General features: G+C 34.6%; 5 protein-coding genes across 6 annotated transcripts; 3 read left to right on the forward strand and 2 right to left on the reverse strand.

The window, feature by feature from the left end:
• The first annotated feature begins 1,629 nt into the window (after positions 1 to 1,629).
• LOC107779467 (CASP-like protein 5C1) lies at positions 1,630 to 4,606 on the forward strand. Of its 2 annotated transcripts, XR_001646619.2 has the most exons (4): positions 1,630 to 2,439; positions 2,969 to 3,101; positions 3,539 to 3,811; positions 4,154 to 4,606. XR_001646619.2 is itself a non-coding variant. In XM_016599910.2 (3 exons), exons 1-3 carry the CDS (start codon positions 2,300 to 2,302, stop codon positions 3,737 to 3,739), a joined length of 474 nt encoding a protein of 157 aa, XP_016455396.1. In that variant the 5' UTR covers positions 1,637 to 2,299; the 3' UTR covers positions 3,740 to 4,105. The 2 variants fall into 2 exon arrangements, 1 of the variants encoding a protein (XP_016455396.1); XM_016599910.2 differs by lacking the exon at positions 4,154 to 4,606 and having other exon boundaries at positions 1,637 to 2,439; positions 3,539 to 4,105.
• Positions 4,607 to 8,158: 3,552 nt separating this feature from the next.
• On the forward strand, positions 8,159 to 12,667 carry LOC107779469 (uncharacterized). The gene is made up of 2 exons (XM_016599912.2): positions 8,159 to 9,418; positions 12,010 to 12,667. Exons 1-2 carry the CDS (start codon positions 9,038 to 9,040, stop codon positions 12,379 to 12,381), a joined length of 753 nt encoding a protein of 250 aa, XP_016455398.1. The 5' UTR covers positions 8,159 to 9,037; the 3' UTR covers positions 12,382 to 12,667.
• Positions 12,668 to 17,153: 4,486 nt separating this feature from the next.
• Positions 17,154 to 17,642, reverse strand: LOC142162429 (uncharacterized). Its single transcript, XM_075218780.1, has one exon. The coding sequence runs from the start codon at positions 17,640 to 17,642 to the stop codon at positions 17,154 to 17,156; it is 489 nt and encodes a 162-aa protein (XP_075074881.1).
• Positions 17,643 to 18,747: 1,105 nt separating this feature from the next.
• Positions 18,748 to 19,524, forward strand: LOC107779475 (LOB domain-containing protein 23-like). The gene is made up of 2 exons (XM_016599921.1): positions 18,748 to 18,900; positions 19,306 to 19,524. The coding sequence occupies exons 1-2, from the start codon at positions 18,748 to 18,750 to the stop codon at positions 19,522 to 19,524; spliced, it is 372 nt and encodes a 123-aa protein (XP_016455407.1).
• A 3,776-nt stretch (positions 19,525 to 23,300) lies between these two features.
• LOC142162430 (uncharacterized) lies at positions 23,301 to 24,844 on the reverse strand. Its single transcript, XM_075218781.1, has 5 exons — positions 24,695 to 24,844; positions 24,459 to 24,586; positions 24,317 to 24,348; positions 24,086 to 24,180; positions 23,301 to 23,570 (listed from the first exon to the last, which is right to left on the reverse strand). Exons 1-5 carry the CDS (start codon positions 24,842 to 24,844, stop codon positions 23,301 to 23,303), a joined length of 675 nt encoding a protein of 224 aa, XP_075074882.1.
• Positions 24,845 to 26,884: the final 2,040 nt, after the last annotated feature.

Raw genomic sequence — 26,884 nt, forward strand, 5'->3', positions numbered from 1 at the left:
CTAAACAAACATCAATTAATAAATTCATGCACCAAAAATATGGGAACACACACACACACATGACTCATTACTAAGCTACTGTCAGTGTTACGGTTTGTTACATAAGTCTTTATTTGGTGCAAGAAAATCATTTTTTTGGTACGTTATTACAATCTGAACGCAGTTGGTTTGGCCCTTTTTTTTTAGTTAGCAGCTGAAGAATGAGTATTCTTACGGTTTGTGGTAGAAGTCTCCTTTTGCAACCAGGCAAGGGGACATCTCTTGAAATAATCAAATTGAGATGAGTTGGCTTACACAATTCATATGGTATTAGAGCCAGCAAAGGTTTTAACTTTGAGCCTTGCAGCCAGCCACCCATCGTCAGAAAAGATTTTAATGGGCTAGAAAAGTTGTTCCAGTCATATTCTCAAAAAAAGTTGATCCAGTCTTTAAGGAAAATTGTCTAATTCTTTAATAGTTTAATCTTTTTGATGAAATTATTTCACACAAATCGATACTCTTAAATCTGATTCCTATGTAGTATTATAGAATTTCAAGTATAAGCTAAAGGTTCAAGCTGGACTGCAATTAAGCATCAATCCCTGTGCACTGTTGTTGGATTAAGTACTAGCTAAAGGTTCATGTTGTATAGTGACTGTGTAGTCATTTTCAGAATTAGTCTTCCTTAGAAGGTTGATGTTCTACTGATACAATTACATTATGCACATTCTTTGGCGCCCTTGACAGTTGACACTAAGTTGTTTCTTTGTTGATTAATCGAATTACATACTGTATTTCTTAGATTCGGTGTGCTTAAATCAAGTGGTGTTATCGTGTAAACTCACCAATACTTTCTTTGCCTTTTTCTTCCGCAGCTTCTCTCGAGGAATGAATGTTCAGAAGGAGGAGCAAATATTTTGTATGCACCTATAAACGTCTCCCCTCTTCGGTTACCTTGTTTCTTTCTCGTCCTTTCATTACCATATGCCCCTATTCTGAAATTTGCTGACATGTAATTGGATAATGTTAACTTATTTGTTTGAGAAAAAACCTTGTAGGGAACCGGTTTCCCCTTGTCAGTTTTAGTGATACATTTATCATTTTTTTGGCTTTACTGTTTGTTTATAGAGTCTGATGTGCTTGATCGTTCAAATGCATATCATTCAGAGTAACTTCGCTTATATGGTCCTAACTGCTAGAATATCCTGCACTCTTTCATAGGAGAGAGAGCACACATTTTTTTTATGGAGAGGAATAAAATGGGAACAGTAGATGCCTCTTTTAATGACAGGCGATGTGTATGGAAATTTCAGGTTAACAGCAATTAATCAGAAGATGCTAAGTAGTCCAGAATTTGCAGCATATGCAAATGTTTGTATAGAATTTAAAATAGTCATATGGAAAATTTGATTAAGATTTTTAAGTACTTGATGTCAGCATTTTAAATAAAATTGTAGCACGTAGTAATACTTTCGAATTAGTTCTGAAAAATATCTTTATAAATCAGAATCTGTATCGGATGTAATATTAGAAAGTTATCAGACTAAGCCGATATAAAGCCAAAAAGGAATAGATACTCCACTAACAAAGAAAAATATGAACTCAAGTGTAAACTATTTCGATCAAATTGACGACCTCATCATACTTTTATTCTCAAAGCCAAGTGTCTTTTTAGTTAGGTTATTGCACCTTTCGTTCTACTGCTTGGAATATTTTGCACAACCCCGTGAAATGGACTTGTGTCATGTTAAAAATTGAAGGGCTCAAGTTCGTCTCCTTTGCGTTTGCCTTTGTTTAAACTTTGAAACACTATTCTTGATTCCCATTTGTGTTTGCCACTAAACTTGTGTGCGGTTCATGTGGGTGCTGCTTAAACGCTGACTTAAACAGTTCCAAATAATTTATGGCCGTCTCTTCAAACAGCTAAAAAGAAAAAAAGATAGACGAAAAGAATAAAAAGGAGAGGTAATATGCAATTCCACTTGTCAAATCCTTTGTACAGGTTTTGAAAGCTTTCTTCACATCCTACGTTGAAAAGCATTATGCAATATCATGCACAATAGCCCTGTTTTTTGCCACAAGAAAATAAGTACACCATTACAACAACAAGAAGACAAAAAACCAGTATCCATTGCCAAAGTTCTTGAAATTTCAATGATCAATCCATGAATATTTTGGGGAGGCAAAGATTCGGAATTACAGCTGAAGATGATGATGAACTTGGGCAATAGAGAAAGAACTTACAATTGTCTGCTTTGTAATCATCTTCAGAAATTGGAGGTTGCAGTGAACATAGATCATATTGTAGCTTTAACAGCAAATGGCCATGGATGATGAAGTACCAGGAGCTGTGGGGACAAGCGCGAGCTTTGCTTTGAGATTAGGGCAGACCATCTTCTCCTCTGCTTCTCTTTTGTTCATGTCTTTAGGAGTTGAGTTCCACAATTATACTGCCTTTTGGTAATTTCTCTTCCTATGTACTATGTACACACTCTCTTTGTCTCTGCATATTCTTTTGTCACACACACAGAGAATAATCTCCGTATATGCAGAGGCGGATTTAGGGTCAGTTTTGTGATTCAACTCAACTCAACTCATTGCTTTTAGAATGTGTACGTATAATAAGATCACATTAATTCTGAACTAATTAACTTTAGAGTTTAGATCCTGGATTGGTGTTTATTTATCTCGTCTCCACCGTATGACTATTGATTAAGCACACAGGCACACTAAGCAATAGTAAAGATAACAGATTTCAAGGAATTGCATAAACTGGCATACCATTTATTGTATGACCAGTGATAGGTTGAAATGGCAAAGTAAAGATTTCAATAAAATTCATCTGAGCAGTCATATCAGATTATCAGTTATCACTTGATCTCAGTGAGAATATATTTTAATCCTAATTAATCTCAAATTGCCTGTTACTATAATATCAATCTGATCCTCTACCTGTTGATAACTTGATATATTTTCTTTCTGATGGCAGCTTCTTAGTAACAATCATGGGTTTGGTCATCCCCTGGAGCATTACTTTGGCATTGATTGACATATACTCTGTCTTGATCCATTGCCCCATCCGTCAGCCAGGGATCCTACTCTTCATTGTTTTAGGAGATTGGGTATGTCTTGCTCTTGAATCTCTGAAAGGCTACAGACTTAAAGTAAAGGGTCAAGTACCTCTCTGCTATACGATTTATCTTAATTTTACCATCCGTTATACTTTGAGCGGGTTGATACAATTGCCTGTTAGCAAATCGTCTTGTATTTACTCGTGAGTCCTGATCACAAAAGAAGAGGTCAATTTAACTATAGTAAAAAGTAGAAGCGTAAATCTAGACCTTTTGTCCTGAATATATTTTGATACATGAACTCCATCCATTTCATGCTACAACTCTGTTAAGGTTAAGTGTAAATGTGAGACGATTTGCTAACAACAAAAGTATGAATGACCCCAAGTATACCGAAGGACAATCAGGATACTCGTATGGTAAATGGGGTAAATTTGGACCTTTTCCCACATTTCAATAATTCTGACTCAAATAGACACACTGTACAGGCATTATCATTCCTCACCCTAGCAGCAGCTAGCTCAATTGCTGGAATAGTCGATCTTTTGCACAGGGCAGATGTAACATTCTGTCCAGCCGGATTATGCAGTAGATATCAGATATCTGCTTCATTGGCCTTCTTGTCATGGTTTCTCTCCACGGCCTCATCTCTTTCCAATCTTTGGTTGCTTCCTTCTCTGTCAAGATGATCAGTTTTCCGCTATTTCCACACCGTAGCTTCAGGAAACCTATGTACGGTTGGACGGAGGTATCTGATACAGGTATGCCAATTTTTCTTTGCTAATTTTGTATTTTGAAGAATCCATATGAAGCATCCACACTCTTATCACATCCGTTAGACACTGGTATGTTACGACAAATGAAGAATCCACGCAACATAGCAGGAACAGTAGAATGTTGGGGAGCTATTTATGTTATATGGAACAGTGGAATAACTTGTTAGTTAGAGATATATGTGTAACGAATAACCTTAGAATATCAAGTCAACAGTGACTTTCGTACAGATAAATTAGCTAAATTAGAATGGTCAATCTACTCCTTTTTCCTTTGATGTACCCCACAGGTTATATGAATCATGTATCCATTCAGCTCATTTTATACAGGTAGACATGCTGCAATGAATTCAATATTTAGAAGATTTATTATAATTAGACGGTCTTTACGCGAGCCATCAGCTTACCGCTAGCTACTCTCTTCATTTATCCGGCTTCAGAAAGGTCAAGTTTCCAAAAACATGCATTGGTACGAAGCGCCTACCTTCTCTCAGTCATTTCGTCGAACAATTTTGGCTCAAACTTCCGAAGCGTATTCTATAAAATATTTCGTGGAAATAAAATCACGTCATGATTCATGCCATTTGGAAAAAGAGAAGACCAGAGAGTGAAACAACGAATTGTTGATAAATTTGGGCTGCTTCAATGAGTTAGATAATTGGGCTCACTCTTTTAAATCTGCTTCATCAATATTTGGGCTAATAGTAAGGCTTCCTAGAAGGAAAGGCAGGCCCAATATAGGGATTGTCACACAAATAGCCGGTCAAATTTAATGTTTACTTTTTTTAAAACCTGTATACATAATTTATACATTAATTATACATAATTTATACATCCGCTGGTTATTTTTAGTTTAAAAGATTTGGTGGGCTGCTATTTGGGTTAATTCTCCCCCAATATATTGGGCAACTCTCCAACCTAAATCCATGAATAGTTAAGTACACATTCCGTCCCAAATGTATGTGGCGATATTTGAAGAAAGAAATACTCCTTTCGGTCCACAATAAATGATCTTTTGGCCTTTTATTTGGTCCAAAATAAGTGTCATTTTACTTAATCAAGAAAGAATTAATATTTTTTCAAATTCCCTTATTTACATATCCCAACGTGTCAAGTTAATAATATGTAAATTTTAATAAAGGGTAATTTAGTTAAAATACCTTTTTTTTCATTCTATGAGTTAGTATTTTGGCCAAATACATAGACATGCACCGGAACTTGGCAGCACTTTTCACTTGGACACTTAAAGTTAGCCTATTTCCTAATAGATACTAGAATCATTTTAAACTGTGTCAATTAAACACAAAACAATGACATGGCAAAGAAAGTGTTTATCACTCTCCTTGAGTGCGTGAATGAATAAAAAACAATAATTTTCTTGTTTTTTCTCCCCTTAAAATTTTCAGATTTTCTCTCCCCATTATTGCCACCATCCTCCCGCCATAATCACCACTTCCAGTTGCCGCTCGTCGTGGCGATTTTCTTCGTTTTTCAAATCTGTCCATCACCATCATTATCTGCCATGATTTTCAACAAGAATCACCATGAACCTAGTTAGGAGCTCCATTAACCCATTAGATAAAACTTTATCAATCTCATCAATCCTTTCCCACTTCCAGAAAATCTCAAGAGGTAAACATTCTCAAAGACGGAAAATTTAACCTTTGTAAAACCAAAGTTAAGATTTCCAACAATTTACCGGATAACAAAATAAATCTTTAAAGAAAAGCGGATAGTTAAGCTTTCTAAGACGTGAAAAATGCACTGATCTTTAAGATTTTCCAATAAAATTTTCCAGTAAAAGTCCTTTTTTCACTGGCTAGGAGACGAGGGAAAGAGCCCTGTTGTTCTGTTTATCTGTTTGGATAGCCGAAAAGGGGTTGGGCGGGGAGGGTTATGTGAAGAAGACAAAGAAGAGAAGGCAGGGGTGATGTCTGGCGACGAGATTAGAGCCACCGGTGGGTGGGAGACCGTGACAATTTAGGGTCGAAGGGGTTTTTTGTTACTTTTTTATTCTTTTCTCAAAAGACTCTTTTTTGTGTCAAAGCCACGTGTCTTTTTTTAATTGGACTATTTTGCCACGTCAGACACGTGTAATTCATACAATATATTCTTTTGGTTGATTAGTATATTTGTGTTTAATTGGCGCAGTTTGAAATGAGTTCTATTGTCTAATAGGAATTTTAAGTGTCCAAGTGAAAAATGCTAGCAAAACTTTTGAAACTTGTGGTCTAAAGTAAGTCATTGATGTTTGAATGTCTATAAATCATCTCATTAAAGATAACGTGAGAAGTTTAAAGGTAAATTATTTCTAAATAAGGAAGTATACAAGAATAACAACCCAGTAAAATCCCACTAGTGAGATTTGGGGAGGATAGTGTGTACGCTGACCTTACCCTTACCCCGAAGGAGTAGAGGGACTATTTCCAAAAGACTCCCGGCTCAAGAAAACCAAAAGACAAATAAGAAAATATGATATACTAAAAAGAAAAATATGAAGTACAAAATACTATGAGAATTGAGAGTTCTAGACAAGTCTAGAAAGTTTGTCCATTAAACTGTTGACAAACATGATACACGCTCATGAGTTTAACTAAACGAACAAAGATAATTAGGCTGTAGAAAAGCCAAGTCCTATAGGTGGTAGGAGAATGGAACAAACCAAAAAGAGAAGCACTCTATTCAGGTGCCTCATCAACAAAGCAGAACCATGGAATTAGATGCATTTGGCTTTTATTCTTGCAAGTACAATTATCAAACTTACTCACACTCAAATATTCCAGTTGTCTCTTTGTACTAAAAAGAGCAAAGAGAAAACAAAAGAAAAAAAAGTGAACAAAATGAAAACAAAATTGAACAAAGGAAAAGAACTATCTTGACATTATGAGACAAATTCCAAACAGATGCCTAAAATTTGCCAACATCTAGTAGTCTTGACCATAAGGGCAAGATTCTATATATCATTTTTTTTTTGTTTTTTCTTTGATATAATCATTCGATATTTAAAATTTAATGATCCGATTAATTCAAATTCTATGCCGTTTAGGGTCTACTTAAGAAGAAAGTGTTCCTTTTTATTTTTAAAGCTTGAGCGTGAGACCTTTGATCAAAAATGAATTTATCCATGCAGTCGCACTCCTTGGTGATAATTGATTTGTTTTGAGTTTGTTCTTTTTCTTTTCAAAGGAAACACACAATGGCGAAGTCACATAGTTATAAGGGTGGTCAGTTGACTACCGTCGAAAAATTGTACCGTGTATATAGATAAAATATTACGTTTTAGAGGTATATATCACATATTAAATACCCTTTGTCGGAATTTTTTTTACTTCTTTTAAATTTGAATACCTTTGAGTAAATTTCTAGTTTCGCCACTGTCAAATACATAATGTTCACTCATCAAAGATTGAGTTGGAAGAGAAGTTGCTTAAAGAAATGGTGATACTTTTGGGTACTGTAATTTAGCATGTTGAAGAAGAAAAGCAAAGGGTTTAAGTTAATATTCCGTGTAAGCTTAATAACTTTGGACTCATTTTCAAAGGTAAGCAACACCAAAATCCCACAAACAAGAATCATTTCTCTTTTCTCTGTGCCCATTCTATGTTAGTATTACTTAGTCTAGTTGAAAAAAGATAAATCTTTTAGCAAAAATAATTATCAGGATTACGAAGAATAAGACCAAAGAATTTGTTCCTTTGTTACACCAATTAAATAGAACCAGATGTTATTCCTTCTTTGTATATCCCAATTGCTCTGTCATATCATCAGTAGTTGAAGAGTAAATATGAGTGACTCTAAAATGCAATTATATAACTTTGTTTGGACTTTAGAATTATTTTGTACAAATATATGGAGTTAGTTCGACTCCAAAATATTGGATTTTGTCGAATTCGTAACTTGTTTGGAGGTCAAAATCTAGACTAATATAATTTTCAGTATTTGATTTTTGACCACATTTGGGACTGCTTCTTAATTTTTGCGATGGTTTTCCTTGTTTTTTTTTTTTAAAAGTTTTGTAAGACTCTTTTGGTTTAGGATTTGACCATTATTTTAACCTTTTACGCATTATTTTGCGTCAGACTTTATCATTATTCCAACTATACCAATTTCTTCCTAATGTTCTTAAATTCAAGAAATTGTTTCTTTATTTAACGATTCTGACATGTCACTTTGGAAATCTTCTAATAAGATTTCTTAGCCATGACAAAAATCCACTTTCAAGGTGCTATATTCTTATTCTTTTCGAAATTCCTTAAATGTTTACTAGTAGATATTTTATTGTACCTCTCATTTCTTCTAATTATATATAAGGACTTAAGACACGATTAATTTTGTATTGCAATCCTCATTTCTTTTAAATTGATATTTGCAAGAATTTATTACTTTCTAGAGGTCCCATTATTGAAAACCTTGCTTGCAACTAAGGGTCTTCATCATCCCACTTTTTTGGGGGTTAAGGGATTAGTTGATTACACTATACCCAAGCATCTACATCACATATAGATTTTTATCATTTGAATTTCCCTGGCTAAAGAATAAGGGAAAAAGTATTTAAGGTTGTGATTTAGTGGTCAATAAAGTGAGATGAGAATAAAGCAGAAGGAAAAATGACGGAAAAGGAGAATTTTTTAAATAAAGAATAAGGATGCTATTGGCTTATTTTAAATTAATTGATACACATGAGGTCTTAGGTTCAAATCCTGTCGGTGGCAAAAACACTTAGTGATTTCTTCATATTAGTCTAAGCTTTGATGGATAGAGTTACTCAATAACTGTACCGGTGGGAGATAGCAAACAAATATTTTGTGGAATTAGTCGAGGTATTCGCAAGCTGGCCAAGATACTATAATTATCATATTTTTTTTTTGAAAAAAAAGAATGAATAAGTGAAAAACAAAAGTATTAGGTTGATGACTAATCATTTAAAGCAAAAATTCCTTTTTCTATGGTGGAGTATGGAACTAATAATATGCCTTATGTCTCTCTTCTTTCATTCTTGATGATGTTTAAAAATTCTTCTATAGACTCATTATTTTGCAACTATCACCATCAGTATACATCCCTCTTGCTTCTTGCTTCTTGCTTCAAGTACAAGCCACTCTTAAATCCAATACATAAAGTTATAACAACAGTCCAAGAATCATCTTTATATATTTATCACTTGAATTCTTTTCTTGTGCTTCCATATATATCCAAAAACTTAATTTAAAAAAAATGAAGTACAATGAGATATATCATTTTAGCCACCCTCAACACAAGCTAAGATTTGAATACTCAGAATTTCCATTTAAATGTGATGGTTGTAAGGAAGTAGGAATAGGGTCTCGCTATAAATGCACTACTTGTGACTATGATCTCCATATGCATTGTGCAATTCCTTCTGCTTCAATTACTCATCCATTTTACAAAAAATGCTCTTTTCAATTCCTCTCTCGTCCTCCGGGAAACGTGCCGCGCTATTGCAACGCTTGTGAGAAGGATATTACTGGGTTTTTATACCATTGTAAGTCTTGTGGATTTGATCTTCATCCATGTTGTGCAAAGCTTCCTATGGTGCTTGATGATGGAGAAGTAAAGCTTTACTTGTATAGAAAGGTATGTAGCTGTTAGTCAACATATTAATAATTTTTCATGATAGATTTTTCGCCCCAATTTATTTCACTTTTTCCTTATCCATTTTCAAAGTTGAATCGAACTAATACACAATAATCATATCAAGTTTCATGTTTCCTCATCAAAATGAGAAAATGGTACTACTTGGTTAGTGTTTGGGTAAATATTATGGTGAAATATTCGGTAAATATTTTAAGTGGGAAATTTGGCTCTGCTTCCGGATGGCAAGTCATTTTGGCATCTTAGCCTACTTAGCTTTTCGTTAATAGAGATATAGAGATAGTACTCTAACATCGACGTCCCAATCGAATAGTTTCATTGTTGAATAAACTTAGTTTATCGTAAAATGGTGCAGTTGAATTTATACGTAGTTTATAAATAAGTGAATTAATTTGATCCTCAAATAACTGATGAATTAAAAAGAAATGTAAGACTTAGCCTTGAAATTGAAAGGAAACAACAGATATCTTAATTCCGGGTGCAGGGCTACGGAGGGAAGTAGGAACATTATAAATAAACAAGAAAGTAAAATGTTCTTGAGCTTTTGATAGAATATAGTGTATGCTTGTCAGAAAATTGGCATCCCTCTACCATGATAATAGAGTTCACTATTTATAACTGCACTTAGGGAACAAGGTCCTAAGATCAAGCCCATCTTTAATGACAATTATGAGGGTCATTGAATAATATGTAACGACAGGCAGTGAATGCCATATTCTTTGTAACGGGCAGCGTACTTAATGTTGTAGAATATTTTTCATTAAATGCTACTGGGTGGCAAACATTTATTTCACCTTTATGAGTATCATTCTCTCCGGTAACAAGCGAGGTTGTTGCCTCCGGCTGCCTTTTCTGTCTTTGGCTCCACATGTCACTTTCTCATGTGATCATTTAGTATAAACATATTTTACCCCATACAAAACTAAAATAGTGAAGTCTAACAAATTGAAGGTTTAGAGGTAAAGTTGGAGAATACGGGGATAAAAATTGAAATCAAATTGCATCTTTTTTTCCCCGGAAAAGTGTCTGATATACCCCTTTACTTTGCTTTATTGTTCAATCTTGTCCTCCGTTATACTTTCTGTTAAGATTTATTCATGAGGTTCATCAAAGTTCTAAATTTGCCCCTATTTTAACGGCTAAGACACGTGGCATATTCTGAACAAAAGACTCATCCCCAATTCTAAAAACCGCCCCTTAATTCAACCCATTACCCGACACTCATTCCCAACTCACTTCTCTTCAGTGAAGATCAGAACTTGGACTCATTTCAATGATAAATATCAAAATGATGATATCGAGTAAATACACATTCCAAAAGAAAATCAAATCTTGATCATCAAATTTAAGGTATGTTCCTCTTCTTTCTTTACGCTTTTTCCTCAAAAGTAACCTACACAACTCAATTTGTTGATTCAAATACTTTAGAATCCACTAATCATCTCAAAACCAAGAAATATATGGAAGTAATATACAGTTAATTAAAAGAAGAAAAATAGTTACTGTTGGGTTGATGTTGTTGTAAGAAAAATAGTTACTGATTTTGTGTAATAGCAGAAGAGAGAACGATCCAAAAATTTCTTTAATTTCTCCAACACTTTATGCCAAAGACCCTTTATATGGTGTCGGGTGGTGCTTAAACGATGGCAGTTCCGGCGGAGCTTCCACCACCGCTTGACTGGAAAAACACCTCAACCACCTATGCTTGCCAATTCTAGCACACCCATTTAGTAATTTCCTCCATTTTGGTGCTAAATTCTTGCTATGTTTTGCCTTCTTGACTTTAACTTTATCACCAAAATCTTTACTTTGTGCTGATTCTTTACGGTTGATAATTATTGATTCGACCCGGAAGAAGGTATGGCTGCTATTGCTAACTTATTCACAAAAGGCTTCCAGGGAATTTTTAAGATTTCAACATTATCAGGTGGCTCATTCTTTAGAACATAATTTTACCAATATCCAATTCTCTTTTCAAGCAAGGAGCTCAATAGTGATATTTTGGGATATGAAATTAGTAACGCTTTGATCTTGATGTGAAGAATTGGGGGAAAAGTAAGAGTGAATTGGAGAATGGGTCGGGTAATGGATCGGATTGGATTATTTTCTGAGTTGGCTTGGTTCATTCTTTTAGAATTTAGAATGTGCCACTTGTCTCAACCATTAAAATAGGGGCAAATTTAGAACTTTAATGGACGGTAAGGGTAAATTTGAACGAAAAGTATAACGAAGGACAAGATTGAACAATAAAGCAAAGTAAAGGGGTATATCAGGCCCTTTTCCGTTTTTTTTTGTTTAGTAAATTAATTTCTACATTCAACTATTTGAACTCTAGTTTTTCAATTACCTTGATCTGTCCTAGTTTTAAAGTCACATTCTCAAATTAAGGAAATATAGCTTAACTAATTATGTTTAGAACGTATAGCTTAACTAATTATGTTTAGAACGACTAGTTAAGCAGAGGTGGATCTAGAGCGAGTTTTGCGAATCCAACTGAACTTGTTACTTTTGACTATAAACTGGTCATACTCATTCTGTATCTACTAACTTAAATCTTGAATTCGTCTTTGCAGGTAAGTGCATCATGCCACAGGTGCGGGAGAAAAGGAAGAAGCTGGAGTTATAGATCAACATGCAAGAAATACAATTTGCACGTAGCATGTGTCAAAGAGATGCTTGTGGATAGTTGGCATGAGATCTACTTTGGTCGAGCCAATAATAATAATAATTACAATAATAACAATAGTAATAATAATTGTAAAAAACTGGAGAATAGGATCCCAAGTCTGAAAGGAACACTTCAAACTCATCATCGAAAAAGTAAAGGCAAAGTTCAGAAATGTTGTGAGATGGCTGGTTTAGCTCTGCAGTTTATTATATCTGCAGTTCTAGGAGATCCTACCACTCTTATTGCTGGGGTCGTTGGTTCATTAATGTCAAAATAAATGCAAAATTAAACCAGCTTAATTAATTGGATTGTCCAGACTCGCGCATAGTGGGAACTTAGTTCACCAAGCTTTTTTTTTAAAAAAAAAAAATTCTGTTCAAGATTGGAGATCTCTCCAGAGTGCGAGACTTGAATAAGGACCTAATTAAAGAAGTTGGACTAATAATAGTTATGATGTGAAAAAAAGGTGGATGTTAGGATAGGGATGTTGGACCTCTAATATAGAAATTTAATGTATTTATGATACATGCAAATGTTCTAACGTTATTTCCACATCTAGAAAATGTCCGAGTTCTCTTATTATACTCATTTCAATTCCTTTCTTTTTGATGATGACTATGAAAGGCGGAGGTAGAATTTCAGACGGACAAAATACTAAAATGTTACAATTATGAATTAAAACTATGGTCAAGCATTTTTTGAATCCATTTTTTCATGATATTATGTTTTTCTTATATTAATAGATTCAACAATCAATATATAAAATTTCACCTACACGTGCACAATATAATTTACTGACCACCCTTGGGCCAATATGGCTCTACCACGGGCAACACTTGGGTTATTTCTGTACTCGATAACCATTAGCTAAGGTGCTTCCACATTATTAAATTTTTAATTACAAAAATTCGCACAGAAAATTTAATCCAAGGAGTCAAAATTTGATAGCAAGAACAATGTAACACGTATTAGTTAAAGTTGGAGATGTTAATTGCAGAATTATGATGAAGAATTGATGGAAGAAGTGAACAGCAGAGAGATAAATTAAAGAAGAAGTGTTAATTTGTACTAGATTGATCAAGCTTAAATTGGATTAACACATGCAAGAACAATTCAGTAATGAAGGCTTTGATTTCATAGAAGAAGAAGGAAGAAGAACGAGCTACAAGCTCTCATTTTCAATTAAGCACAGTAATAACCGACTTACTCCTTTTATAGACTAAGTTGGTTATTACTCTTACTAACAACCCTAAGTCTCTGTAATTACACATTAGTCTTAATAACTAAATAATCTCTACTTTGTTAACTTCACACTTTCCCTCAAGCTGGAGGGTGAAAAACATTGAACAATCCTTAGCTTGGATATCAGGACTCTATGTTGTTTAGCTCCTAACCCTTTAGTCATCACATCTGCAAGCTGCTCTTTAGTGGAAACATATTGAGGTGCAATTAATCCCTCTTTGATTTTTTCTCTCACAAAGTGGCAGTCAATTTATATATGTTTTGTTCTGTCATGGTAGACTGGATTGGCTGCAATTTGCATAGCTGCTTTGCTATCACAGTGCAACATCACTGGCTCTTTTACAGTTAATCCCAGCTCCTTCAGCAAGCGCACTAGCCAAACCAACTCTGAAGTCACTGCTGTCATGCTTCTATATTCTGCTTCAGTAGAGCTCCTGCTCACAGTTGACTGCTTTTTTGACTTCCATGAGATCAGTGATTCTCCTAGTTTTATTACATAACCAATCATAAACCTTCCTGTACTTGGGCAAGCTGCCCAATCTGCATCATAATAAGCTATGATTTCTTCTATTGCTCCTTTCTTTAACAGAAATTCCATTCCTGGTGATCCTTTTAGATATCTAACTACCCTCAATGCAGCATCCAAATGTGATTGCTTTGAATTCTGCATAAACTGGCTTAAAACTTGGACAACAAAACAAATGTCTGGTCTTGTAATGGTGAGGTAGATAAGCTTCCCTAGCAGTTTCTGATAGCTTACCATGTCCTGTAGCTCTTCATCTCCCTTAACTTCTACATGCTTGTCATACTCAACAGTTGTCAATTTGAGATTCTATTCTAATGTTGAGCTAGCTGGTTTTGCACCACTCAACCCCACTTCTGAGATTAGTTGAAGTGCATACTTCCTTTGATTAAGCACAACTCCCTTGTTTGATCTCATGAGCTCAATTCCTAGGAAGTATCTTAGCTCACCTAAATCTTTCAGCTCGAAATGCTTGTGTAGGGTTGCCTTTGCTTCTTCTACCAATCTGTTGTTGCTGCCAGTAATTAGTAAATCATCCACATATACAAGGATGATCACCAAGTCTGCATCTGTCTTCTTTGTGAATAGGGAATGATCATTGGTACTTTGTAAATATCTTTCACCTATCAGTGCATCAGTCAGCTTGATATTTCACTGCCTTGATGTCTGTTTAAGACCATAAAGGGACTTGAGTAGCCTACAAACCTTAGACTCCCCCTGCCTATGAAATCCCTGGCTATGTACACCTCCTCATATAAATCACCTTGTAAGAAGGCATTGTTGACATCCATTTGAGATAAAACCCAGCCTTTAGAAACTGCTAGATTGATCACAGTTCTGGCTGTTACCATCTTGGCAACAGGTGAAAAAGTCTCATGATAGTCCAAACCTTCCTGCTGTGTATATCCTTTTGCCACCAGCCTGGCTTTGAACCTCTCTACTTTACCATTAGCTTTGTGTTTGATTTTATACACCCACTTTGAGCCAATAGTTTGCTTTCCTGGAGGAAGATCTACTACCTCCCATGTTTTGTTTTCTTCTAGTGCCAGAATTTTCTGTTGCTTCTATCCACCTGTCATCTTGTGTTGCTTCCCCGAAACTTCTTGGTTCCACTTGGGTTGAGAATGAACTTAGATAACATTGGTAGTACTCTGAAAGATGATTATAGCTTACATAGTCTGCAACTGAATAGAGACAGTCTCCTTTTGGTTTACAAGTAGTCACATAATCCTTGAGCCACACTGTTGGTCTTGGTATTTTTGTAGATTTCCTGATCTTTGTAGGTTCTTGCACAATTGATGACACTTGTCCAGATAGCTCCCATGCATGTTCCTGCTGCTGCACTTCCTCATGTTTTTGTTGTTGTGAGGTACTTTGTTCATTCCTCTCATCTGAATTAAGTATTTTCATGTCATTTGTTGTCTCATTTAGTGGCATATCTGGTGGCACATAAGGAGTGGAAGTGTCTGTCTCAGCTTCAATTCCCAGATCATCATCAACTATAGGTGTTGAAATAGGCTAATCTTTTGTGACTGTTGGAAAATCAGTATCAGGAATGAATAAGTTCTCAGGCTGACAAGGTAAGGTCTTAAAAGGGAATATGTCTTATCTGAAACTTACATCCGTGCTCACTAAGAACTTATTGAACTCCATGTCATACAGCTTATATCCTTTTTGCACTTCAGAGTAGCCAATGAACACTGACTTCAAGGCTCTTACTGCAAACTTGTCCCCTCTTGGCAGTGTGCTAGCATAACACATACATCCAAACACTTTAAGATGATCTATCTTTGGTGTTTTCCCATAAAGTTTTTCATATGGAGATTTTCTATTTAACACTATTGTGGGCAGCTTATTGATTAAGTAGACCGCAGTCTTGACACAGTCCCCCCAAAATCTAGTAGGTATGTTACTTTGAAATTTCAATGATCTTGCCACCTCCAATATGTGTTTATACTTCCTCTCTACTACTCCATTTTGTTGTGAAGTATAGGGACAACTACTTTGATGTACTATTCCCAAGGATGCAAGTAATTCATTGCAGTTTTTATTGAAAAACTCTCTACCATTATCAGACCTCAACACTTTTATAGAAGCATTAAACTGATTCTTCACAAGGGAAAAAAATCCTTCAGCATTACTATTACTTCACATTTAGAATGCAGCAAACAAATCCAAGTATATCTACTATAATCATCTACTATAGTTATAAAATAATGTTTCTTGTCATAGGTTGTAGGCTAGTATGGTCCCCAGACATCTACATGCACAAGCTGAAAAATGTGATAAGATTGGTGACTACTAGTAGGAAACTTTAGTCTACTTTGCTTAGCCAATGGGCAAATCTCACAATACATCTGCACATCTTTATTCACTTTATTCTTCAGGTCTGGCAAGCATTGCAATGAATTTATAGAGACATGCACCATCTTTTGAGGCCACAATTCTGCACTTATTTTTTCCTTCTTGACTGATCCAGCTACTATTTCATCTTCTTCACTCCTGATTATGTACAACCCTTCATCTTCTCTACCAATCCCCAGTACCCTGCCATTGTAAAGCCCCTGAAACACACAAAAACCAGGGTAGAAGCAGGCTGAACAACATAAATCTCTAGTCGGTTTAGACACTGAAGTGAGATTGAATTTGAAGTCAGGTACATGTAGGACATTCCTAATCTTCTTCCCTCCTAGTATTGTTGCATCACCTGTATGTACTATTTTTGATCTACCTCCTGTGGGTATTTGAACTCCTCTACTATTTCCTTTGTTGATTCTCCTTAATTTTTCTAAAACTTCTTTACAAAAGGTAATATGGTGTGATGCTCCTGAATCTACTATCCAAGCATATGATCTTGCATTAAATAACAGTGACTTTATACCTGTCATATTTGTTGAGCTTGATGTATTGTTGGAGCTTCCTTCGATGGATGTTTTTGTCAACAGGCTCACCAAGTGCTTGTATTGATCCTCAGTTATGTAGTTTCCTTGTGGTTGTTCATTCATTATTACTTCTTTCTCTCCATTAACATTGTTAGCATATGTTTTTGTAGGAAACTGATTCTTTTTCTTACTTTTGAAATCTGCAGGGTATCCAACTATTTTGTAGCAATTCTCTTTCAAATGCCCTTTGTATCCACAGTGTTCACAAATCATACCTATTTTCTTCCCTTTCATGAACTGATTTCCTTTCCCTACTAACATAGTCATTGGCTCCCTCTTTGTTTCAACTACTCGCTAATTCCCTCTGACTTTCTTCTTGCACTACAACATCATAGGCTTGATTCACAGTAAGAACTGGCCTTTTAGCAACACTGCACTCCTCACATGACTGTAACTCTCATTTAACCCCATTAAAAATTGTAAAAGTCTTTGTCTCATCAGGTGATCTACATATGGACGTGATTCTTCACAATCACATAAGGGTAAAGGTGTTATGATATCTAACTCATTCCATAAGTCTTTCAACTTTGAGAAATAAGAAGTCACAGAATCTGTTCCTTGCTTAAGAGCAGCAATATCAGCAGAAATTTGGTAAATTCTAGTTAGATCATCTTTGTCAAACCTTTCCTTGAACTCGTCCCAGATCTTTCTCGCACTTGAAGCGTACATGATGCTCGGCACCAACTTTGCCGCTACAGTGTTGCTGAGCCATGAGACGACCACTGCATTACATCTCTCCCATTGCGCTGCCAATTCACCTTTGTACGAAGTTATTTGACAAGTTCCATCCACAAAACCTAATTTGTTCTTCACTAGGAGAGCCACTCTCATAGATCTACTCTATAGGGCATAATTTTCTGGCCCTGTGAGTTTGAGAGCTATCAAGGCTGTTCCCGGTGAATCTGAATCCTTTATGTATAATGGATGATTGTGAGGAAGCTTCTCAATTTCATCGTCCGCCATTGTTGCACCTTCTCAAACTATGAAATTAACTGTTTTCAGATCTCTTCGGATAACAACTCTAATTGATCGATTGTGGTCTGATACCATGTTAATTTGTACTAGATTGATCAAGCTTCAATTGGGTTAACACATGCAAGAACAATTCAATAATGAAGGCTTTGATTTCATAGAAGAAGAAGGAAGAAGAACGAGCTACAAGCTCTCTTTTTCAGATAAGCACAGTAATAACCGACTTAATCTTTTTATAGACTAAGTTGGTTATTACTCTTACTAACAACCCTAAGTCTCTGTAATTACACATTAGTCCTAATAAACCTCTACTTTGTTAACTTGACAAGAAGTTTCTCGATACTATTTCATTCCACCTAGGAATCTGTACAGTGTATACGTATTTATCTAACTAACTAACTAACTGACAGTCGTCAACTAATTATTTGTGTCTAACTCTAATTAACTATAAACAACCTATTAACCATCCTACTAACTACAGTTAGTTAACTTGACTCCACACACTGCTTCACACGTGACTGGAAGTGTCTCGTTAGGAGATCATGTTAAAGTGAATCCAATCCACTCTTAATGATGATTCATTTACTATATTCATCGCATTGAGATTATTATATTCCTTTGAACTTTGTCAAAAGAAATTCTTTACAAGAAGAGAGAAAAAAACAGAAAAATGATTAGAAAAATTTAAATTTCATTATTTCCAAGTTTAGCTCAATCACTGAATGGCTGATTTGAAGTACTGGTAACCTTCCTTACAATACCAAATTTTCAAAAACAAGCATAGCCGTTAATAGTTTTTTTATTTATTTTAAATACACTATCTTGAATCTTAATTGAAGTATAATGTATCTAAGATCTCTGCTTAGATTTTCTTCTTCATAAACAAAAGATTCACAAAATCTTTGTACCTTGTTTTGATAAATTTTCCTCTCTTTCCAATATAAAAAAAATATTTGAAAAGAAAATGACTTCCTCACGTTGTGCAGCTTGCAAGCAATTAAGAAGAAGATGCCCTTCCAATTGTATATTTTTGCCATATTTTCCTCCAAATAATCCTCAAAGATTTTCTTATGTTCATAAAGTCTATGGTGCTAGCAATGTTGGAAAGATGCTCCAGGTATATATATTAATCCTACAAAAATCTAGTTTATTTTTCTTGTTTCAAATATGTTTAGGTATATTTGTACATACAAGATATTATTTTGTATATTTATATCTCATTCAATCGTTCATCATCTCTGTGTAAAATTATATATATTCCAACAATCATTTTATCTGGTTACTTTTAAAAAAAAATCTTTATTCCTAGCTCCTTCAAATGATAAGTAACAATTAAGAACTATAAAAAGAAGTACTGTTTAACTTATTTATTCATCTTTCGAAAGTTTGAGCATGTACTACTACTACTACTACTATACTTCTTTTAAAAAAATTATTGTAAAAAGTAGTGGCTTAACTATGTAAATTAATATGTCAAAGACTGTCATAGAAATTAATTTTATTGTTCTGTGTAAAATTTCAGCAAGTACAAGAGCATCAACGAGCAGATGTAGCAGACTCATTGTACTTAGAGGCATATTGCAGAATTAAGGATCCAGTTTATGGTTGTGTTGGTATCGTTACTCTTTTACATGAAGAAATCTACCACGTACAATGTCAATTGGCTAAAGTACAAGCTCAAATCGACTTGCTCAAAGCTCAAGCACAAGTTCAAGGAGAGTTACAGCAACAAGTAGTCTAATTTTTAGACCAAAATGGAGTTTCTAATTGATCACTTCCATCATTAATTTGATTCTTCAATCCATTTGTTTTACTAAATAAATTTGAATTATAAGTTTTTTTTTCCTTCCTGTTTTCGAAATATATAAAGAAGGTTCTTTGACGAGTAAAATTTGGATAATAAAGTTTCAAATAGTGTATAAGAATAAAAAATATCCCATTAGAAAACATCACATCATAATAATTCAGTTAGCTAAATGAAGTTTGAACTCTTGAAATCTATGGAAGTTGGGACGTTCTAAACTTAAAGAAGTAAAATAAAAAAATCAAAATAGTATCAAAGGAAGTGTGTTTAGAATAAAAGGAGTGCGAGTGGAACTTGCCGTCAAAAAGTAAAAGGAAAAAGGAGTCAAATTACTTAAAGAAAGACTATGGGTCAACCCAAGTCAAAAAGTTAGTGTGGATGAATTTCCAAACTGCTTACCTTTATTTTCTATCTTATTTATGTTTATTTGTCTTTCTTTCCTAGTTCGTATTTTATGTTATATCAGGTGAAATCAAATCATGTCTGGGTAGTTGGACAAAAAAATTATCACAAATCATGTCTAGGATTTAAATTCTTTAGGTTTAATATTTAAGGTTTTTAGTATTTAATCTATTATTTTTAATTTTGTTTAAGTATGGGTTCACATTTAATAATTGTTACAATTGTAATGAATTTTACACATAAATTTATACACCAAGACAAAAGCACTGGATTCAATTGAACCCCATATCGAAGGACTGGATCCACCCATGGCTAGATCATACGATAATCTGTATATTATTTTATATAGGATGACAAGTAAAATAAGAGTACATGTATATCATGCAATACACGACTAAAAATAACCAATTAAGGCAAAAAACTCTTAAAGTAATCCTAGGTTATTATTCATCGCATAACATTATTATAACCATTTGTTATTCATTCATATATTATGATTTGCAGATACATAAATAGTTCTCGTTTGCAATTAGTGTTTTTCTACCTACTATTATGTTAGTAGTCAGTCTTTAAATGAAGCTTCTGTCTTTATTATTGACCCGTAGCAAGAGGTGAATCTAAAATTTAATTTTATGGGTTTAACATTTTAAAATTTTTATTATTGAACCCATTAAATTTTAAACGGAAATGGTCATATATGCCAGTGAATTATGCGAATTAGGACAGATATGTCCGTCGTTAATAGTTTGGCACATATATGCCCAATCTGTCCAATACTTGCTCATTCATGTCGTTAGTTTAACGGAATCACTATTTTGTCTTTCTTAAATAATTAATAACCGGACCCAACTAAAATCTGCTGACACGATCCATTAGGACCCGACCCAACCTTATTTTAAAGATATTTTTGATATATTATTTTTGTTTGAATGAGAAATCGTGTGATAATCATATTTATTTATTTGAGTAATTTAATAATTAATCTTTTTTTTATTATACATCATTTCGGAAAGTAATCCTACTAAAAGTAGTACTTCATATTTATTTATTATTTTAATTAGTTTGTGCTTTCTTCGATCATTTTACCTTCTACTTTTATTTTTCTCACAATCTATTTGTATTTTTCATCAATACAAATACAAATAACTCCATGTTCACTATAACTTAACCTGATGGATCCGTTTTTTTGTTGTCTAAATAAGTGATCATTATATGATTGATTATTAGTTTATTGGATTACTTTTTTCATTACAAATTTGATATGAAATAATTAATAAATTGTTAAAACAGTGGTGCTTCTTTTCCATTTTTATTAATTAATTATTTCATAACAAATATTATTTCATAACAAGCACTACTGAGAAAAATAAAAATAGATGGCAAAACGATTGAAGAAAGCACAAACGAATTCGAATATTATATTATTAATATAATTAATAAATATCAATTAGTACTACTTTTAGTAGGATTACTTCCCGAAATGATGTATAACAAAAAAAAATCGATTATCAAATTACTCAAATAAATAAATATGATTATCACACAATTTCTCAATCAAACAAAAATTTTATATCAAAAAATATATTTGAAATAAGGGTGGGTCAGGTCCTAATGGATCGGGTCAGCAGATTTTAGTTAGGTCTGGTTATTAATTATTTAAGAAAGACAGAATAGTGGTTCCGTTAAACTAAGGGCATAAATGAGCAAGTATTGAACGGATTGGACATATCTGTGCGAAACTGTTAACGACGGGCATATCTGTCCTAATTCGCATAGTTCACTGGCATATATGACCTTTTTCCTATAACTGCTTTCTTGTCTATACCCATGGGTGATTAACTTAAATGCTATTACTCGTAATCTGTTACTTTACTCCTAAAAACCTATTCTTGTATATTGAGAAGTTGAATTGCAATTTTTTACATCCTTGATTGAAGGCACAAATAATGGATTGGGAGCCTTTTAAGGTGGATTATATATATTTCGTAAACAAAATTTATTTATGCCGGGTTATTAACTAAACATGAATATTAAGGGTTATAAAGTTTCAAATAGTATATATGAATAAAACATCACATCATAATAATTCAGTTAGTTAAAATGAAGTTTGTACTCTTGAAATCTATGAAAATTCGGACTTTCTAAACTTAAAGAAGTACAATATAAAAAAAAAAAAAAAAAATAGGATCAAAGGAAGTGTGTTAGAATAAAAGGAGTGTGAGTGCAACTTCCCGTCAAAAAGTAAAAGAAAAAAGGAGCCAAATTACTTAAAGAAAGACTATCGGTTAACCCAAGTCAAAAAGTTAGTGTGTGAGAACACACTGATGAATTTCCAAAGTGCTTACCTTTATTTTCATCTTATTTATGTTTATTTGTCTTTCTTTCCTTGTTCGAAGAAAGTTCTTATTTTATGTTATATTAGATGAATTCAAATCATGTCTGGGTAGTTGGACAAAAAAATTATCACATAACTTAATAAAACATTTGTTTGTCTTATCAAATTCCGTATTAGCAATAGGGCTAGATTTAGAGGCGGATCTAGGATTTAAATACTATGAGTTTAATATTTAAGATTTTTAACATTTAATCTATTATCTTTAATTTTGTTTAAAGTTATGGGTTCACATCTATTAATTATTACAATTGTAATGAAATACACATCAATTTGTACTCCACGACAAAAGCAATTCAACGGAACCCGATATCGAAGGGTTGGATCCACCCATGGCTAGATCATATGAGAATCTGTATATTATTTTATATAGGATGACATGTTAAATAGAGTACATGTATATCATGCAATACACAACTAAAAATAACCAATTAAGGCAAAAAACTCTTAAAGTAATCCTAAGTTATTATTCACTGCATAACATTATTATAACCATTTGTTATGCATTCATATATTATGATTTGCAGATACATAAATTGTTGAAGAGCTCAGCTATAGAGTTTAACGAGTTCAAACACAGAAGCTATCGGAGAGAAGAGAGAAGAAGAAGCGAGGTTCCATTAGAAGAACAGTGAAAATGAAATCTGTACCGTAGTATAACTAACTAACTAACTACTACTTATACAACTAACAACCTAAGTATCTTAATTTAATTACAGCTGTTAATTACAGCTCATTACAGTTGTACACCTATACACCTAGAGTTCTCTACACTCCCCCTCAAGCTGAGGGATAAAAACAAGTTCTTCATTCCCAGCTTGCTCACTAAGTAATCATGTTGTGGACTACATAGGCCCTTTGTCACCACATCTGCAAGTTGTTCTTTGGTTCCAATTTTCTCCGTTTGAATCAGACCTTCCTAAATTTTCCCTCTCACAAAGTGACAGCCTATGTCAATATGCTTTATCCTTTCATGAAAGATGGGATGAGCTGCAATTTGAATAGCAACTCTGCTATCATAGAAAAGGTGTATTAGAACTTCAACCTCAATGTTAAGCTCTCTGAATAGTCCTGTTAGCCATGTAGCTTCTGCTACTGTTGTGGCCATGCTTCTGAATTCTGCTCCAACTAAGCTTCCTGAGACTGTTCCTTGGTTCTTTGATTTCCATGATATTAAAGCTTCTCCAAACTTGATCACATAACCAGTTACTTAGCTTGTTTTCACACAAGCACCCTAGTCTGAATCACAATAGGCAGTTAACTTCAAATTTCCATCTGCTGGCATGAACAGACCTAGACCTGGAGTTCTCTTTATATACCTGATGACTCTCATTACTGCAGTCATGTGAGACTGTTTAAGAGCATGCATGAACTGACTAGTACTTGAACCACAAAGACTATGTCAGGCCTAGTCATGGTTAAGTACAATAGTCTGCCTACTATTCTCTGATATTTCCTTCTGTCTTCAAGTTCATTGTCATTGTCACTACCATTCTTGGTAATAACCTTATCAAATTCCATAGAGGTTAGCTTGTGACTGAACTCTAGTAGAGTAGTTACTGCCTTTTCACTTGACAAACCTAGTTCAGAAACTAGTTCAAGGGCATACTTTCTTTGGTGAATTTGAATTCCTTTTTCTCATCTAGAAAATTCAATGCCCAAGAAGTATTTTAGTTCCCTAAGGTCTTTCATTTTGAATCTGACTTGTAAGTCCTTTCCCACTTGCTCAATCAGCTTCAAGTTAGTTCCTGTTACTAGGAGATCATCCACATAGACAAGTATGACCACCAGATTTGATCCTTTTTGTTGTGTAAAGAGAGAATAGTCATAATGAGATTGTTTGAACACCATATCTAACAGAGCTTATGTTAACTTCAAGTTCCAATGTCTAGGATCTTGTTTGAGCCCATACTAGGACTTGTTCAGCTTGTATACCTTCTGATACTCCTCCTGGCTTGAAAAGCCATCTGGAATTTGCATAAAGACTTCTTCAGAAAGATCCCCTTAGAGAAATGCATTATGCACATCCATCTGAAATATGTACTAGTGAGAAGCTGCTGCTAGAGCCACTACAGACCTTACTGTAACCATTTTGGCCACAGGAGAGAATGTCTCTTTATAGTCCAATCCTTCCTCTTGACTATAGCCTTTTGCTACAAACCTGACTTTATATCGTTCAACCTCTCCATTTGATTTGTATTTCACCTTGAATACCCATTTGCAACCAATGTGAGATTTGTCCTGAGGCAAGTCAACTATGGTCTAAGTTTGGTTTTCATCAAGTGTTGCTATTTCTGCCTTCATAGCATCAACCCAGAGAGGATCTTTGCATGCTTTAGCATAGGATGAAGGCTCAAAGACTGCTGAGTAAGCAGCCAAGGAAGCTTTATAGGTAGGGGATATGTGATCATAACAAACATATGAGGAGATAAGATAAGGACAAGAGGACAGCTTAGACTGCATCTCTGCTAACAAAAAAGTCTTTACTTATGATGACCTAAAAGGTCATCACTTGTTTTAAAACAAAACTTCCGTATATTGAGGCCTTGAGAACCTCATTTAGAGTCACCTCAATTTACGTGCACAGTTCAGGCGCTTAGCCGAAAAGCTTAAACATGATAATCTGTGAAAAATGATAAGTTTTGATTATAAAATGAGCTAATTTGACTTCGATCAATGTTTTGGATAAACAGACGCGGACCCGTGATTTGACGGTCCCGGAGGGTCCGTAGGAAAATATGGGACTTGGGCGTATGCCGAAATCGAATTCAGAGGTCCCAAGCCCGAGAAATGAATTTTTAAAGGAAATTATTTTCTGGAATTTGTTTAAAGAAATTTGAAATGAAATTTGATTAGAACATGATGGTATCGGGCCCGCATTTTGGTTTCGGCACCCGGTACAGGTCTTACATATGATTTAAGACATTTCTGTGGAATTTGGTGAAAAACGGATGTCATGTGACATGATTCGGACTTAAATTGCAAAAAATTTGTTTAAAGAAATTTTGAGAAAATTTCATTGATCTCGGAATTTAATTTGATGTTCATGAGGTTATTTTGATGATTTGATTATACGAGTAAGTACATATGATGTTTTTGAGTTAGTATGACATTTGGTTTAGAGCCCCGAGGGCTCGGGTGAGTTTCAGGATGTTTTTACACTTAGGAAAAAGTTGCAGATACATAGAAGTTGCAGGTCTCTGAAGCTAGGTCTCGCGGTCCGCGGTGGAAGCTTCGCGGCCGCGGTGGGATTTGTGCGGTCCGCGGTGAGCAAGGCCAAGCCTTCGCGGTCGCGCTCGATTTCTTGCGATCCGCGGTGGAGACCTGTGCGACCGCGATCCATTTCGTGTGGTCCGCACAGGGCACTAGACCGCAGTACCTCAGGAAGGCCTGTGCGGCTGCAGTCCATTTTGTGCGGTTCGCACAGGGGTGTCTGAGAGGCGTATAAATAGACGGGATTTTCAGTTATTTCCATTTTTCAAAACCCCAAAAACATAAGAGGCAATTTTTCAAACAACCTTTCTTCTCCAAATCAATTGTAAGTCATTTTTAACTAGTTTTCTTCAATCATTAACATCTTTTAACATGATTTCAACTTCAAATCAATTATTTTCATGGTGGAATTGGGAATTTTGGGTAAAACCTAAGAATATTAAAATTTTGGGATTTAGACCTCAAATTGAGGTCAAATTCCATAACCAATTATATATTCGGGCTCGGGGGGAAATGGGTAATCGGGTTTTGGTCGAATTTCGGGTTTGGACCAAGCGGGCCCATGGTCGATTTTTGACTTTTTGGAAAAATCTTTATAAAACCTATTTTCATGCATTAGAATTGATCCATTTAGCATTTATTGATATCGTTAAGCAAATTATGGCTAGATACAAGCGAGTTGGTAGTGGAAATAAGAGGTAAAGCGGTAGTTGAGGCTTGAATTGTGTTCGTTGTATCGAGGTAAGTGTTTGGTCTAACCTTAGCTTGAGGGATTAGGAGTTGTGTCCTATTTGCTATTTCCTTCTTGTCAAGTACGACGTATAGGCATGGTGACGAGTATCTGTACATTGGTGTCAAGCATGACCGTGGGTCTTATGTTGTGGTTTTCATGATTTCGTTGTATTATTCATGCCTTGGTGAAGATTCCTAATTGTTGTATAAAGCTTGTGGAAAGAATTGTGACCTATGAACATTGAGGAGTAAGTTATATAGTGAAATTGTGAAAGTACAAGTGACAATTGAACTTCTAGAGCATTGGCTCTAGTTGTGAAATGAGTTGTGAAAGAATAAGTGATAATAGAACCTCTAGAGCATTGGCTCGAGTTGTGAAGTGAATTGTGAAGTAAAATTGAGAAGGAGTTATTAAATTGTTCCCTTGCCGGGATATTGTTGCTTTGTTAATTATCTCCCTTGCCGGGATGTTAAGATTATTGATGTTGTTCCCTTGCCGGGATTTAATTATTTAATCGTGTTCCCTTGCCGAGATTTTTATTATTATTTTGTTTATTC

The sequence above is a fragment of the Nicotiana tabacum genome, chromosome 7 (assembly GCF_000715075.1).
Source record: "Nicotiana tabacum cultivar K326 chromosome 7, ASM71507v2, whole genome shotgun sequence".
In the NCBI taxonomy this organism is placed as follows: Eukaryota; Viridiplantae; Streptophyta; class Magnoliopsida; order Solanales; family Solanaceae; genus Nicotiana; species Nicotiana tabacum.

Bases quoted from the DNA above. Each gene is read 5' to 3' on its own strand.
- LOC107779467 (XM_016599910.2), top strand. From the start codon at position 2,300: ATGGCCATGGATGATGAAGTACCAGGAGCTGTGGGGACAAGCGCGAGC. The intron at 2,440-2,968 runs GTAATTTCTCTT...TTCTGATGGCAG, and splicing joins CACAATTATACTGCCTTTTG to CTTCTTAGTAACAATCATGG. The intron at 3,102-3,538 runs GTATGTCTTGCT...CACACTGTACAG, and splicing joins TCATTGTTTTAGGAGATTGG to GCATTATCATTCCTCACCCT.
- LOC107779469 (XM_016599912.2), top strand. From the start codon at position 9,038: ATGAAGTACAATGAGATATATCATTTTAGCCACCCTCAACACAAGCTA. The intron at 9,419-12,009 runs GTATGTAGCTGT...TCGTCTTTGCAG, and splicing joins AGCTTTACTTGTATAGAAAG to GTAAGTGCATCATGCCACAG.
- LOC142162429 (XM_075218780.1), bottom strand. From the start codon at position 17,642: ATGAGAGTGGCTCTCCTAGTGAAGAACAAATTAGGTTTTGTGGATGGA.
- LOC107779475 (XM_016599921.1), top strand. From the start codon at position 18,748: ATGACTTCCTCACGTTGTGCAGCTTGCAAGCAATTAAGAAGAAGATGC. The intron at 18,901-19,305 runs GTATATATATTA...GTAAAATTTCAG, and splicing joins ATGTTGGAAAGATGCTCCAG to CAAGTACAAGAGCATCAACG.
- LOC142162430 (XM_075218781.1), bottom strand. From the start codon at position 24,844: ATGCAGTCTAAGCTGTCCTCTTGTCCTTATCTTATCTCCTCATATGTT. The intron at 24,587-24,694 runs GTTGATGCTATG...TGGGTATTCAAG, and splicing joins CATGCAAAGATCCTCTCTGG to GTGAAATACAAATCAAATGG. The intron at 23,571-24,085 runs GTCAGATTCAAA...TATGTGATCAAG, and splicing joins AAGTGGGAAAGGACTTACAA to TTTGGAGAAGCTTTAATATC.